The 15,601-nt window shown below is 37.8% G+C and overlaps 1 protein-coding gene across 2 annotated transcripts; it reads left to right on the plus strand.

The window, feature by feature from the left end:
• Positions 1–261: 261 nt before the first annotated feature.
• Positions 262–14,244, plus strand: MCTS1 (MCTS1 re-initiation and release factor). Of its 2 annotated transcripts, none has more exons than XM_043569795.1 (6): positions 262–583; positions 1,759–1,911; positions 2,464–2,561; positions 6,271–6,404; positions 8,814–8,881; positions 10,101–10,302. In XM_043569795.1, the coding sequence occupies exons 1-6, from the start codon at positions 573–575 to the stop codon at positions 10,180–10,182; spliced, it is 546 nt and encodes a 181-aa protein (XP_043425730.1). In that variant the 5' UTR covers positions 262–572; the 3' UTR covers positions 10,183–10,302. The 2 variants fall into 2 exon arrangements, with proteins under 2 accessions (XP_043425730.1, XP_043425729.1); XM_043569794.1 differs by lacking the exon at positions 262–583 and adding an exon at positions 1,010–1,203 and having other exon boundaries at positions 10,101–14,244.
• Positions 14,245–15,601: the final 1,357 nt, after the last annotated feature.

Consider the following 15,601-nt stretch of genomic DNA (forward strand, 5'->3'; position numbering starts at 1 on the left):
TGTTTGCTAAACCTGGCAAGCCCACCAGTACATTAACAAGATGCCGTGAGGCTTGCCTGGGTTCCCGGTGGTCGGTAAGCACCAGTCCATTCGGTTGTTTCGGGGAACAAAAATCGTTCCCATTAAAGAAATTGCTTAGGTTAACAGCAGGTAGCAACCAAACACGGAACACTCTTGACCCTTTGAGGAGCCCGTAACTGACGCAACTGCCATAAATGCTGCCTTGGTTGACTTCCCCGCCCCCTTCATTCTTCTCTTCCTGCAACCAGAATGTTTGCTCTATCTCTTCTTCCCTTTCTAGTCCCGCCCTTCCAGCTCTCCTCTCTGGAGAGGAATCGGTAGCCCCAAAAGAGTCGGCAAAAATGCCGACGTGTTCAGAGGAGCGGAAGTAGTCAAATTTCACTGAGAACCGTAAAGTGCGGCTGTCTGTCTCCCTTTCCGGATAACGACAACAGCTCTTGACTGTCAGTGCCGGCCTTCCTCGTGTCAAGGGATCTGCCGGACCCTTGCTAATTCATTTTTTCCCCCCCATTCCGGGCCCTTCCCTATCGTCGCCCCCTTCACCTTGGATCATGTTCAAGAAGTAAGGACATGCTGTGGGCTCCACTGGCTGCTCACAAAGTCGGTGGGGTGGGGGTGGGGAAGAGGGCGAGAGCAAAGAACCTCTTTCTCTCTCCCCCGCCCCTGCCATCCTTACTCACTAAGGTTTTCTAGAGTACTATGCTCTTACTGGCAACTTGCAACATTTAAGCTTTCCATCCCTAATCTTCAGTCGGGTTTTGATCTTCCCACCCTCGTTTTCTTTTTCCTTACTCCTCTTTTTCTTTTGCCTCCTCTCCCAGTCCTATCGCCATCCCTAGGGTTCTACCAATCACATCCTTGTACTGTGATTTAAGGGTGTATCCTCTTTAGCTGAGAGGAGAGCCCTGCACTCACTGCCATATGTTTATTAGTTATGAACTGAATAAGGGAAGGCTTGACTTCCTGGGTCATGGGAGTGAAGGAGTCTGGGTGACAGGAAGCAAGCGGCCTGTCATGCCTATTTGCCTAGCTGCCAGATTAACCTTGTCTTGAAAATAGCGTGATTGCCCCATAGGCTACTCAGTATAAGGAAGACAAAAATTCTTTGGGAACCTACTTAGTGGGTTTGCCTTCCAGATTTGGTAGACGCAAAAAGCAAAGGGGGAACATGGGCAAAGGAAGGTGGGTTTTGTGCATGACATTTTGAGCAAAAATAAATAGAAATCTTAGAAGTCATCGTCATCACTTAAAAAAAAAATCTCAGCAGATTACATAGCCTAGCAGGGGCTAATTGCCTAGGTTTTATTTGGGTTGGTCTTTTGTATTTCAATGCTCGAGGGTTTTTTTATTTTACTTTTTTTTGTTTTTGTTTTTGTTTTTTTTGTACACAGGTTTTGTTATAGGTGGGAAACTGTTTCTTCCTGGGTAGAATTGAGTAGGGTTTTCCAAGAAGGGCATTTGTGTAGCTGATTACAGATTATAATGTGAAATATGCCTCACATCCTCCCACCTGCCCCTCCCCTTCATTGTGTATACATGACAGTTTAATATTGTATTAAGACACTGGTTTTGTGCTGGACAGAATAAAAGGGAAATTATGTTAAAACAATTTATTTCATAATTATTTTAGACATCTAAATACTTGGGAATAGATGACTAATTAAAACAATATTTTTAGCTATTCTGATATTTTTGCTTAGAAATCCCTTTTTTTTCCTTGCAAAAATCATTTGACAGATTTGATGAAAAAGAAAACGTGTCTAACTGCATCCAGTTGAAAACCTCAGTTATAAAGGGTATTAAGAACCAATTGATAGAGCAATTTCCGGGTATTGAACCATGGCTTAATCAAATCATGCCTAAGAAAGATCCTGTCAAAATGGTTCGATGGTAAGTCTTTATTTATCTCTATGCACAGCTCAGAATAGCTTAATATTGTATGATTAGATTGCACTCATAAAAAATGGAATTATTGTCACATTAACCATTGGTAGATTAATTATAGGAGCAGATAAATAGAATAATTCTAAAACAATATTCGTACTGTCAAGTGTTTCTTCATGTTTGTGAAAAATGTGGCTTTGTGTACTAATTGTTTTATTAAAGAGTTAAATGTTTTTATTCAGACTTGGATTTAATTTATTTCAGTTTGTACTGTAAATATTTGTTTTATTGAATTACCTAACAATGAAATTAAAATAATAAAATGTGAAATACAATTACAGTAGGTCAAAAAAAATTTTTTTTTCTACTGGACTGGTATGGTAGATGAAACAATTTAAATAATGTTTTTTTTTGCCTGGATATTTAATGAAATTAAAAAGAGGCTGCTGTATCTTTGTATATATATGTTTCATATTTGTTATTATTTAAAGGGTGTTTGGTATATTCATTTTTCGAAGAAAATATCTAACTTGGTACTTTGTGACATTTGTCTTACAGCCATGAACATATAGAAATCCTTACAGTAAATGGAGAATTACTGTTTTTTAGACAAAGAGAAGGGCCTTTTTATCCAACCCTAAGGTTACTTCACAAATGTAAGTCTTGTTAGAAAATACATATTTGGGGATATGGAAAGATATAAGGAGAGTTGAAAGTGACTTCTGGTACTTAACTTATTTATTAATACTAGGTGATATGGGGTATAAAACTAAAATGAATCCCCGTCTTGTGGTAAATCTGAAAAATGCAAATTCTCTCATTATGCGGTCCAGAAAGGCCAAGAAAGAACATTCATTCATTCATTCAGCAAGTATTTATTGAACTTCTATGTGTCAGGTACCGAGCTAGGTACTGAGAATATGATGGGAAGCAAAGGCAGACATGGTCGCTGTCCTTATGAAGCTCACAGTCTAGTTGGAAGAATAGACAATTAGATCATTACATGAATGTTTATTCACAGACTGTGATAAGTGCTGTGAGCACTTCCGTTTTTTAAATTCGTATCTAGATATGCCTCCTAGAGATTAACTCTATCTAAGGGAAAGCATTGGCTAATTGCGGTAGTCCCAGTTATTGTTAGTTGGGTGGCAAGGTCAGCTGTTGTGAAACAAAATAATGTTTGTTACATACCTACATTTGCACATTGTTAGATTGAGTACATTACAAAAGAAAACTCAAAGGAGATAAAAACCTGGTGCACAAGAGGTTTTCAACTGTGAAGTTAAAATTTCTGCTTTTCAAACCAGTGTCTTTCTGGCATTCTAGCCAAGAGGCAGAAAGAAGGGGAGTGACTGGAAGGCTGTGTAGGTGGTAGTGGTAACTTAATGAGTTTGGTTTTTGGTAAGATGAGATAAATTTTGAATTACATGGTGGAGCAGAAGTCTGGAGCAGTGAGGCAAATCTTAAAAGAGGTGAATCATTTTAGTATTTATAAAGAATTATTTACAATTACTTGACTAAGTATTGATTTCATCAGGTTAAAAAAGTACATTGGAGAGAAACTGAGTCCTGATGCAGTGGAAAAAGTTTAAAATGAAAATATTCTGGTGACGTTAATTCCTACTCAACTAAAAGAGGACAGAGACAAAGTACTCAAATGTATTGCATGAATCTAGATTAGATCCTGGTTTGAAAAGCAAAATTCAAGCCCTCCCCCTTCCCCCACAAAAAAGATAAAGAACACTTTCTTAGGGCTCTTGGGGGGAACTCTGAATATGGTTTGGCTATAAGACAATATTGTGGGACTATTGTTACAGTTTTAGGTATGATAATAGTATTGTGGTTATGTAGGAGAATGACTATTTTTAGGTGATATGTGCTTATTTATGGTGAAGCATTATGTTTGAAATTTCAAATGGTAGAGGACAAAATGTGTGTGCATAAATAGAGATAAAGCAAACAGAGCAAAGCGTTAATGAACAATTATTCAATCTCAGTGGGTGGCGTCCAAGTATTCATTGAACTATTCTTTGTTTTTCATTTTTTGATGTTTGTTTATTTTTGAGAGAGAGAGACACACACTTACACCACAGGCAGGGGAGGGGCAGAGAGAGAGAGAGGGAGACACAGAATCTGAAACAGGCTCCAGGCTCTGAGCTGTCAGCACAGAGCCCAACGCAGGGCTGGAACTCTGAAGGGCAAGATCATGACCTGAGCTGAAATTGGACGCTCAACTGACTGAGCCACCCAGGCACCCCTTCATCAAACTATTCTTAATGGTTTTTCTGTATGTTAAGCATTTGCATAATAAGTTGGAATAGAAGGGTGTTCCTATTTAATAATATTTTGCTGGGAACCAACCTTTTAGAACATCCTAAAGTTATTGATGTGCAAGAAGCAGGATAATATGGTGGTTAAAAGCATACTTGGAGTTAGGCAGACCTGGGTTCAATTTCCAGTGTGTGTCACTTATGCCAGGCCACTTAAACAGGTCATCACTTGTTTAAGCCTTATTTCCTTTTCTTTCTTTTTTTTTTTTTAAAGATTTTTTTTTAATTTTTAAATAATCTTTACACCCAACACAGGGCTTGAACTCACAACCCCAACTTCAAGAATTGCATGGTCTACCCACTGAGCCAGCCAGGCACTCCTTAAGCTATATTTCCTTATCTTTTAAAAAAATGGATACATTGTATATCATATCTCCCAGGATTGTGAGGATTAAATGAGATTCGTGCATGCAATGCCTGGAACACAGTAATGGCTCAATATATGATAGCCATTGTAATGATGTAGTAATTGTTAAGTAACTGTCCACTGCTACTGTATATTATCATCATCATGCTCAAGATCATCATCATCATCATTATTATTAAAGGGCAGGTATTAACGAGGATGGAGAACTAGAAAACAAATTATGTTTGTTTCAGGTTTCTTTTTTTCAATAAGATGTTTAAATTAATATGTAGTCTTGGTAGAAAAAATACTTATTCTCTGAATAGTGGGAGGGCTAGTGGTAAGACATTAAAGTGAATGAATTTTACCAATTATTAATATTCCTAGAAAGCCCTGAGAGGTCTAAAAAATCCCTGCTGCCCCCCCCCGCCCCTGCCCAGCCATTGTTTTGAATCTTTCAGGGATCCTTTAATCCTTAGATTATGACACACACACACACACACACACACACACACACACACACAAATAAATTTTTTGGGATTATAAAAGGAATTTGTGTTCATTCTAGAGAATTGGAAAGTGCAGAAATAAGATCACCTGTATTCCTATGACCTAGAGATAACCATGGTTAGTATGTTGGTGTACTTCCATCCAATTATTTCCTATATTGTGTATGTGTGTTTATATATTTTTTCCTTTTTTAAAAATATTTTTTCCTTTTTAAATTGGGCTCTCCGTTAAATAGCTTTTAATTAATTGACTTTATTTTTTAGGGCAGTTGTAAAATGGAGCAGAAAAAAGAGTTCCCATATACTTCCTACCACCCTTCCCTTATTATTCTTTGGTGTCATGCATTTGTTATGACTGATGAACCAATATCAATTCATTATTATTAACCAAAGTCCATAGTTTACATTAGGGTTCATTCTTTGCATTGTACATTTGGTGGGTTTTACCAAATGCATAATGTCATGTATCCATTGTTACAGTATCACTATGATACTGTCATATGATAGTATCATAGTATAATTTATTGCCCTAAGAGTCCTCTGCTCCACTTATTTGTCCCTTCCTGCTTTTTCTCCTCTCACTCCCTAGCAACCACTGATCTCTTTGGTATTTTTTTTATTTTACTTTTTTCCTCTTAACATTATATTATGAACATTTCCCAGAGTAATACATATTTTCCAAAAGTATTGTTCTATTATATACGTACTATAGACATACCTTAAGTCATTTATCTCTTCATTGTTGGACATTGAGGTTGATTCCAGTTTATTTTTATTGTAAATAATAGTGCTGCAATGATTATATTTCTGCCTAAATATATTGTATATCTCTAATGTTTTCTTAGGATAAAGTCCTAGAAAGAGAATTACCAAGTCAAAGAGTATGAACCTTTTCAAGGCTGTTGATACATGTTGCCACGTAGTCCTAAAGAAAAGTTGTGCTCCATTATAAGCCTTCTAGCAGTGTATGAAAATGCTAGTTTTCCTAAACTCTTGCAAGCACTGGGAATTACTTTTGTTAAAAATATTTATCAACTTGATAAATGAAGGATGGTATTTCAGTTTTATTTTGCATTTTTCAGAATACTGTAATTTTGGGAAATATTTGCTCATGTCCTTTGCCTTTTTCTGTTGAGTCATTAGTCTCATTAATTTATGTGATGTATTTCTTTTCTTCTAGATCCTTTTATCCTGCCACACCAGCAGGTTGATAAAGGAGCCATCAAATTTGTTCTCAGTGGAGCAAATATCATGTGTCCAGGCTTAACTTCTCCTGGAGCTCAACTTTACCCTGCTGCAGTAGATACAGTTGTTGTATCCTTCCCAGGCTATAACTGCTGAAAAATGTATTCACAGTATTTTTGTCATTACTGGAAGATCTATCACCCAAGAGAAGATTAGGTGTACTTTTCTGGAGGTTACCGCTACTGTTGCCTCATGACTTTCTTGTTACATTTCAAGATGTGGGAAAAAACATCATTTCAGCCTTTCTTGTTGCGTTTCAATGTGTGGGAAATAACATCATTTCTATGTCCCATCTTAGAAGTTAAATGGGAACAAGTAATAAGAAGTCCCAGCTGCATTCCGGCCCAGTTACTGCCCAATGTTATCAGACTCAGGACACAGTATAAAACTTGATTATTTTTTAAAATGTTTATTTATTTGTTTTGAGAGAGAGTGTGTGTGTGTGCAAGTAGGGGAGGGGCAGGGAGAGAGGGAGAGAGAGAATTCCAAGCCGGTCCCATGCTGTTAGCACAGAGCCCGATGCGGGGCTCAAACCCACGAACTGTGAGATCATGACCTGAGCTGAAATCAAGGGTTGGACACTTAACTGACTGAGCCACCAGGCACCCCTGAAACTCTAGATTATTAATGGAGAGGCTATATATGATATGATTGGATCACTTCTTTAGACATCAGCTTGCTACTTTAAAACATTTTTTTTAATGTTTATTTTTAAGAGAGAGAGACAGAGCGTTAGCAGGGGAGGGGCAGGGAGAGAGGGAGACACAGAATCTGAAGCAGGCTCCAGGCTCTGAGCTGTCAGCACAGAGTCCGACGTGGGGCTCAAATTCACAAACCGCAAGATCATGACCTGAGCCAAAGTGGGATGCTTAACTGATTGAGCCGCCCAGGCGCCCCCATCAGCTTGCTACTTTTATAGTTGGCTTATCCATATATACTGGAGTAAAAGCACTCACAAGGGAAAATAGCTTAGGCACCAGGTGGAGTGTTAGAAGTGGGTAGTGGGAAATACTGACAATCCCCAACTTTTATATTACAGATCATTTTTAAGTTGGATGTTTGGGCCTCAGAACATATTTTCTCAAAGAGAAATGTTAAAGTTTCAGATAGTCCTTAAAACTCATGATGTAACTGAGTAATTTTGCATAATTTTCATTTCTACAGTGGTGTTTAGCTATATTCTAGATCAAATAGGTTTTTGTCAACTAGTCTGGAGAGGAGGAGATCTTCTCTTTTGTCATAAAGGGGCCATTTGCGTCAGGTTGAGAAAATACTTGGTAGGTATAGGGAAATCACTGTAGAGTGGGAAGGCCATTGGAGTGGGTTTAAGAGTGTGTCCTGTACTTGAAGGAGATTGTCTAGTCTCCCGACACTGCCCAGTGTCCTCTGTTGTGGCAGTTATGTTTAAGGGGTAGATTGTATAAGGTGTATGTTGGTACCTTAGGAACAGCTTGTGTCGACAGAGATACTGGTCACATAATAGGTGCTCAAATATTTTTGGAACGCTGAGTCTATGAATTGAAAATGAGATGGAGAAAAGTATTTTGTGAGGACAGGTTTTCTTTTTAATGTTTTTTGACTTTTCTAAGTGTTGTAGGTTTATAGTTCTGGAGATTCTCTTAAATGGAAGAATTTTCAAGTGCCTAACCTTTGCTTTTAAAGTAATTTTTATTTTGAAACAATTACAGACTTTTAGATAGTTGCAAAACTAGTGCAGGGAGATACTGTGTACCCTGGGAATTTTGCTTTGTAAAATATGTACTGCAATGTGTAACATTCTAAATGCTTCAAATGATAACCAGGAACATTTTGGTTGTTCTAGAAAGGTTGAAACATACACTGGGTTGTTACAGATAGACTGGGGGTATAATTATTATTTTAATGTGTCCATGGGGCACCTGGGTGGCTCAGTTGGTTAAGCGGCCGACTTTGGCTCAGGTCACGATCTCGCGGTCTGTGAGTTCAAGCCCCGTGTCGGGCTCTGTGCTGACAGCTCAGAGCCTGGAGCCTGTTTCAGATTCTGTGTCTCCCTCTCTCTCTGACCCTCCCCCGTTCATGCTCTGTCTCTCTCTGTCTCAAAAATAAATAAACGTTAAAAAAAAAATGTGTCCATTACATAAAATCGGCATTCATTGATTACAACATTAGAACAAATCGTGTTTATTTATTTCACAGTTTTTAATATTTACATGAAAAATTTTATCTTTTTTGCAGGTCTTATTTTGGTTTTGTTGGCATTGGGTTATGGTATTAACATTTAACTTAAAAACCAAGAATGATTATTAGATTCATTCATTTAGCATTTATTGAATATTTACAGTGTGCCCACAGACTCTGCTAGGTCCCTGCCCTCAATTGAGTTGATGGTCTGGGTGAGGATACAAGATGGGTTCAAAGTGGCTTAACTAGTAACGTGATCATTGTTTGATACCCCCTCTCCAAGGCATTTTGATAGTTTTCTTAGCTGTGTGTTTTCAGGCAATCATGGCAGAAGGAAAACAGCATGCTCTGTGTGTTGGAGTCATGAAGATGTCTGCAGAAGATATGTAAGTCTCACATTAGGCCCCCTTGGCTTTTGAGAAAGGGTAACCTATGCGGGAAGCATCAGAATTACAGGTGAAATTTGCTGTCATTCATATCATATCTTACAAATACTTAAGCACAGAAGCCTCGTTTCTGATTTTTCCTGACACTTCGGAAGCCATTGAAACCTATTTTGTCTCCAGGATTGCATTCTTTCTTAAGCACTCTGAAAAGAACCGGGTGCCAACACAGCTGTTTTATATGTATGTGTGTGGTATTTTAGGAAATAACAAAATTTTTTTTTGTTTGTGAGAGAAGGTATACACGCACGCGCTTGCGTGTGGATGCGGGAGTAGGGACAGAAGGAGAGGGAGAGAGAGAATCCCAAGCAGGCTCCGTGCCCAGCGCAGAGCCTGATGCTGCCTCATCTCACACCATGAGGTCATGACCTGAGTCGAAATCAAGAGTCAGATGCTTAACTGAGTGAACCCCACAGGTGCCCCAGGAACTTTTTATTCAGTATGACTTAAATTTTTAATTGGGGGGAAGAATGTTGTGCTACTAATTTTTAAAACTGTGACACATGGGGCGCCTGGGTGGCGCAGTCGGTTAAGCGTCCGACTTCAGCCAGGTCACGATCTCACGGTCCGGGAGTTCGAGCCCCGCGTTGGGCTCTGGGCTGATGGCTCAGAGCCTGGAGCCTGTTTCGGATTCTGTGTCTCCCTCTCTCTCTGCCCCCGTTCATGCTCTGTCTCTCTCTGTCTCAAAAATAAATAAATGTTGAAAAAAAAATTAAAAAAAAAACAAACCGTGACACAGTTCAGCACCACATGGTATTTATCTTCTATTTTGACCTAGTAGTATAGATTATTAAGGAAGTATTAAAGATATTTACCAAAATGTAGTCAATATATTGAAACACTTGGAACTCATTTGATGACCAAATTAATCCTGTTAATTTTGTTCCACAGTCAATTACAACACTCTGATGTTCTCCTGGTATGGTGACATCATTACTTTGTTTCTATAAGGCCCACTAGTTAGATCACTAGAATCATTTTAAGACAGGAACTGCAGCAGAGTAATGTCATTTAATGTAGTCAATAACGTTAATGTAATAAATAAATTCCCTGCATGGGGCTCAATAATTGCAAAATAGCAATGCACGCGGAATTATATTTACCATAAGTAAGCCTATAAAAATTCATAACAATATGTTTATGTGCTTTTCTCCTTCCACAGTGAGAAAGTCAACAAAGGAATTGGCATTGAAAATATCCATTATTTAAATGATGGGCTGTGGCATATGAAGACATATAAATGAGCCTCAGAAGGAATGCACATGGCTAAATATGGATATTGTGCTGAATCTGTGTTTGTGTGTGTGACAGCATGAAGACAGTACCTCTGTGGTTATGCTGAATAAATTCAACAGATGCTAAAATTCTGTTAGCTTCAAAAATTATTTTAATTTTTCTTAAAGTCCAGTTAAAATTGGGTAGCAGACTTGGACATTAAGAGGTATCTGGTAAGTAATCAAACTCAGACAACTTAATGTCCTTTCTTAGGCCAATAATGTAAAATTGAAGGGCAGGACTTGGTAGATGAACCTGCCGACCTCCCAGAGAATTTGGCTACTTAATGGGGCTGGAAGCTGGACTGGGAATTTTCTCCTATTACCCTAGAAATGCCTCTTCTCTTTTGTGTGTGTTTTTTGTTTGGTTGGTTGTCATTTTTAAACTTTTCATTATGGAAAATTCCAAGCATATATAAAAGTACGTGGGGAATAGTAGTATAATGGACCTTTTCTGTATCCGTCACCCAGCTTCAATTCATGGCAAATCTTACTTCATCTATATCTCATTTACTCCTTCCCCACCCTACTCCCTGATTATTTTGAAGCAAATCCCAGATATCTCATTTTATCCACAGTAACTTAAATATGTATCTTTAAAAGCTAAATTTTTTTAAAAACATCATTACACCTAAAATATTATCACACCCCAAAAAAGAACTATTTCTTAATATGATCAAATATCTTGTTTAAATATGTGACAAATGAACTTGATTGCCTCTCTTTTTCATTTTTTTAACCATTGGTTGCTTGAAATTGGTACCAGACAAGGTCCACATATTGCATTTAGTTGTTATTTATTTAAGTCTCTTAATCTAGAAGGTCTCCCTTTGTATTTTCCCTTTAAATTAATTATTGAAGGAATCTGGTTGTTTTGTCTTACAGCGTTTTCTCCCACATTCTGGATTTTGTTGATTGTATCGCTGTAAAGTAATTTAACTTGTTTTTATGTCCCCTGTATGACCTGTATACAGATAGGCTTGAAGAGATTCAGGTTCAATTTATTTAGTGCCCTGGCCTGAAGCTGGTAAACTCATACTACACAGATGCCCAGAACTTCCAGATTTGGGTCCTTACTGTATTCCCCCAAAGAGCGTGTATGTCCTATCCTAAGTGGCATATGAAGGCCATGGACTTATTTCAGTAAGAACAGTAAGTAAGCTCTTTTGGGAGTTAAAGGAGCAGTTATGAATTTACATAGTGACAATAGGCATTTCTTCCTAATAACCTCGCTGTTCTAGTGTCTCAGCCATTTTCATTTGGTTGTTTACAAATATGTGACATGTGGTTTTATTTTTCAGATGGATACAGACATTTACAAGATTGTGGTGACCTGTGTTACAGTTAGAAGTTGGTGAGAAAGGTGAGGGTGGATAGTAAAAAGAGGGAGACCATTTGGCTGGCTGTTGCAGCTAGGCCTCCCAAGATACAACATAGGTGAAGGTTGTAGATCCAGGGTCTGACCCTCAGACTGAGAAACCATCTCCCACTAAATGAAACTTGTAAGACTTGGAGATTCCCACATTAGAATGTAAATGTGTTCATCTATAGTGCTAAGTCTGCTTAGGGTAAACAATTAGGAAACTGGAAGTTTCTTGGTGAACTTGGATAAGAGTAAAGGAAGGTTGAAATTTTGGGGGAGTATTTCATCTGGGCTGGGGTAAGGCTTAGAGAATTTTTCTTGCTTCATCATTAGTTACAATGCTTATGTCTGCCAAAATCTTTCCTAGCCCATAGAGGTGCCCTGATATTTTACTTTCTATAGCCTTTTGAAGTTCTTTGTAGAATATTTGCTTTTGTTATGACAGTTATATCCTACAACTTTCCGTATTGTTACATTTTCCTATGTATTCCTGGTGTATAAAAGTGTAAATAGTTCCTCAGTAGCCCATTTATAAATCCTCTTTCCGGGTATGTTTCTTCAGCAGGTCTCATGTTATGCTGACTTACTGGTTTCAAAGTCAGATGTCTTTCCATTTGAGGGATGAGACGCCCTATTTGAGGCCTGTAGCACCTGGTGTTCTTAAGAAGAAAATATCTGAGTCACTGATGTCAAAACCGAACTTTGAACCTTTATTGTTGGTACTAAGTTAATGTTAATTGACCAAGATTGCCTATGGAGTGATGGCAATGAAAACAAAGCACTCGCATATTAGAGAAGTTAAAACCTTTAATTGCCTGGTTTCTGAAATAATTTATCCTTGTTTCTAACCACTGTTAACAGTGGGTGTACGGAACACTTTAAAAATATTTAACATCATCATCTGTGCTTGTTTTTCCTACTATGCTGAGGTACAGTGACTGTGTTGCCTTGGTGATGTAGACTAAATATGTATGTTTTCTCCTTCCCCTGGGTCTGAGGCCTCAGGTCATGGTGTTAATCAGGGGTGTCACTCTACACTGGGAGCCTGATCAGTTTCTAAGCATAAGGTCGTGCAGGAAAGCTAATTCAAAGAGGTTACACTAGCATATCAGCCTCTTTGTGCTGCGTTTAAAGGAAACTTAGTTTACCCACATTCCTGAGATTACGAATACAGGGAGAGCCTGTTTTCTCTCAGGCAATGTGTCTTCGGTTCATTTTTAGTTTCCAAATTAATTTTGTGTCAAGCCAGCCTACAATCTTGCCATTTCTGTGTATATGACATCCTTAGTCAGCCAAGGTCAGTTCAGCTCAATGGACATTTATTGAATATTTGCTAGCTTCTAGGTGACGTGACACAAAGATGAATAATACACAGGTGGCCCTTGCCCTTAAGGAGCTTCCAGTCTAGTGGGTAAATTGACATTTAAGAAAACCTGGGTAATGGTTACAGCCCAATACCAATTTATAAAGCCACTGGGAAATTACTAATACTTTTCCAATTTCAGTCACTAAAATTTGCAAATTACACATGAGCTAAATATAAAAATATTGCTTAGATTGTATCCAATGTGAGAAGGTTAAAAAAATCCAGATGTCTTGGAGTTGCAAGGATTGAGCATTCCAACTCAAAGGTTGTCCCATTGTGCAAATAATATAAAGGCCTGTTCAGCCCTCTTCTAGCAGACTATTATAGTGGTTTGGTGGTGTTTTGTTGGCAGCTGCATTTTTCCTTTTCTTGTTCTTTTTTTTTTTTGTGAATGTTCTGGACCCAAAACAGGCAGCTGGATTTATCCCAGGGGTAGTCATGAACATTTCCAATTTGAGATTTGATAGTCCCCAAACAGAAGGTCATATGGCATTTGTCAAATAATGATTATATCTAGCCAAGTTCCTCCTCTGCATACAAATCAGCTACTGAGGATACAGTATTTCTAAGCATAGTGCTTCAGAAGATAAAAGAATGGCAAATGACTCAATTTGCAGATGTGTTTCATTACAGTAAAATATTTCACTTTTTTGTTGTGAGAATATTAATCATGTAGCAATTATATATTAATGGGAATATGAAATGAATGTATACCCAAACAAAATATAGTAAGTATTTTTAACTTTGTTTATCTAGGTTCCTTAATTTTGAGAATATGTCTCTCAAGGCTCTTCAGGAGACTCAAAATGTTCCAATTTCTAAAGGAGTATCCACTAAACCTGATTTATAATGAAAGGAAAAAAATGAAAATGCATGCATCCTGTGTCACTATAACCATCACTTCTGAGGTCTCAAGCAATCAGAAGCTTACTCAAGCTATAACCTGTAAGAATTAGGCCACTGAAATATATTTGGAAAGCCCTTCAGAACACTTGTGTTTAGTATGTTGTTAATTGTATTTAGATTAAATATAATTGTATTCTTAATATCTCAGTCTCTCAGCAACAGTTCCTAAAGAAATCCTGTCTTTCAACATGGAGACTGATGCGTGTAAATGTATATTTTGCATTATGTTTTTATACTTTTGTATGTATACTTTATTATGCTTTTTGTAGCAGGTAAAAGAATGACTACCTATAATGAACTATAACACTACTTTGTTTCATATTATATTAAAACTAATTAAGTACTTGTAAAGGACTGCAACTCCATCAGAACAGGAATGAATGAATGTGATTGAGAACCAGTTTTTAAATCTATATTGACACTATTAGACAGGTAGGTTGGTTGGGTTGATTGGTTGATTGGTTTAAAAGGTTGGCCTCTTGGAGAATATAATTTATGTGTGGATAAATATACAGGAGATGATTTGCTGGAATTCTCCTGGTAATATTATGTTCATTAGAACAGGTCATGGGGAGGAAAAATAGATGAAAACATCCAAACTAATTAGTACTATTAATATTTGCCTCTTGGAGTGAAAAATGAAAGGACACCAAATTTTATCCTTGAATACTTTGAGAAATAAAAGATTAATTAGTGAAATAATTTCTAATTAAGGGGTGCCTGGGTGGCTTAGTCAGTTGGGCGTCTGACTCTTGATTTTGGCTCAGGTCATGGTCCCAGGGTCATGGGATCGAGCCCTACGTTGGGCTCTGTGCTGAGCATGGAGCCTGCTTAAGATTTTTTGTCTCTCTCTCTCCCCCCCCACCCCCCGCCTCCCTCCCTCTCTCTCTCTCTCTCTCCCCCTTCCCCACTCATGTGTGTGCACTCTCTAAAATTAAAATTTTTTTTTTCTAATTAAAACCCCAGTTGTTGGGGCGCCTGGGTGGCTCAGTCGGTTAAGCGTCTGACTTCAGCTCAGGTCATGATCTCATGGTTTGTGAGTTCAAGCCCCACATCAGGCGCTGTGCTGACAGCTCAGAGCCTGGAGCCTGCTTCAGATTCTGTGTCTCATTCTCTCTGCCCCTCCCCGACTTGTGCCCTGTCTCTATCAAAAATAAATAAATATAAAAACAAACAAACAAAAAAACCCAGTTGTTAAAGAATGACATGCCTCACTCTAATTAAATGGGTTATCCTATACATTTTAAAATTTCATTTTAAAAGGAAAACAAATCACGATTTCTACATCATATTTTTTATTGCTCTTCTTGTTCCATTCTTCAATTTTAAAGTACTTTAATTTCAGCCAATATGTAATAGAGGGGACTTTTGGGGTATAATCATTCACTCCCTTCAGGTTCATTGTAAGTGTTCCCAGAGCTCTGTCATAGGGCGAAATAACTCTAAATTGAAAAGTTACAAAGATTGATTTTCTTTCCTTCTAATTTTAATGTTTTATCACAGGACGTGATTGTGAGTGATAACTATGAACTTTCATTTAATCTCCTATGATGAAATAAGTAATTTCTTCTGATTGTCACAAGCATATGAGCAAAAGACCGTTTTAAGCAATAAATCATGTAAGCGTTTGCTTGGAGGAAGTGCCATTTCTCCAAACATACTCCTTGAAAACAAATCAAATTCAGTTCCCTTTTTGCCTCAGGGAAAGCCATACTGGGGAGACTTTTGAGGTCGGGCAATCTGTTTTTATTCTT

This window comes from Prionailurus bengalensis, chromosome X (genome assembly GCF_016509475.1).
Source record: "Prionailurus bengalensis isolate Pbe53 chromosome X, Fcat_Pben_1.1_paternal_pri, whole genome shotgun sequence".
In the NCBI taxonomy this organism is placed as follows: Eukaryota; Metazoa; Chordata; class Mammalia; order Carnivora; family Felidae; genus Prionailurus; species Prionailurus bengalensis.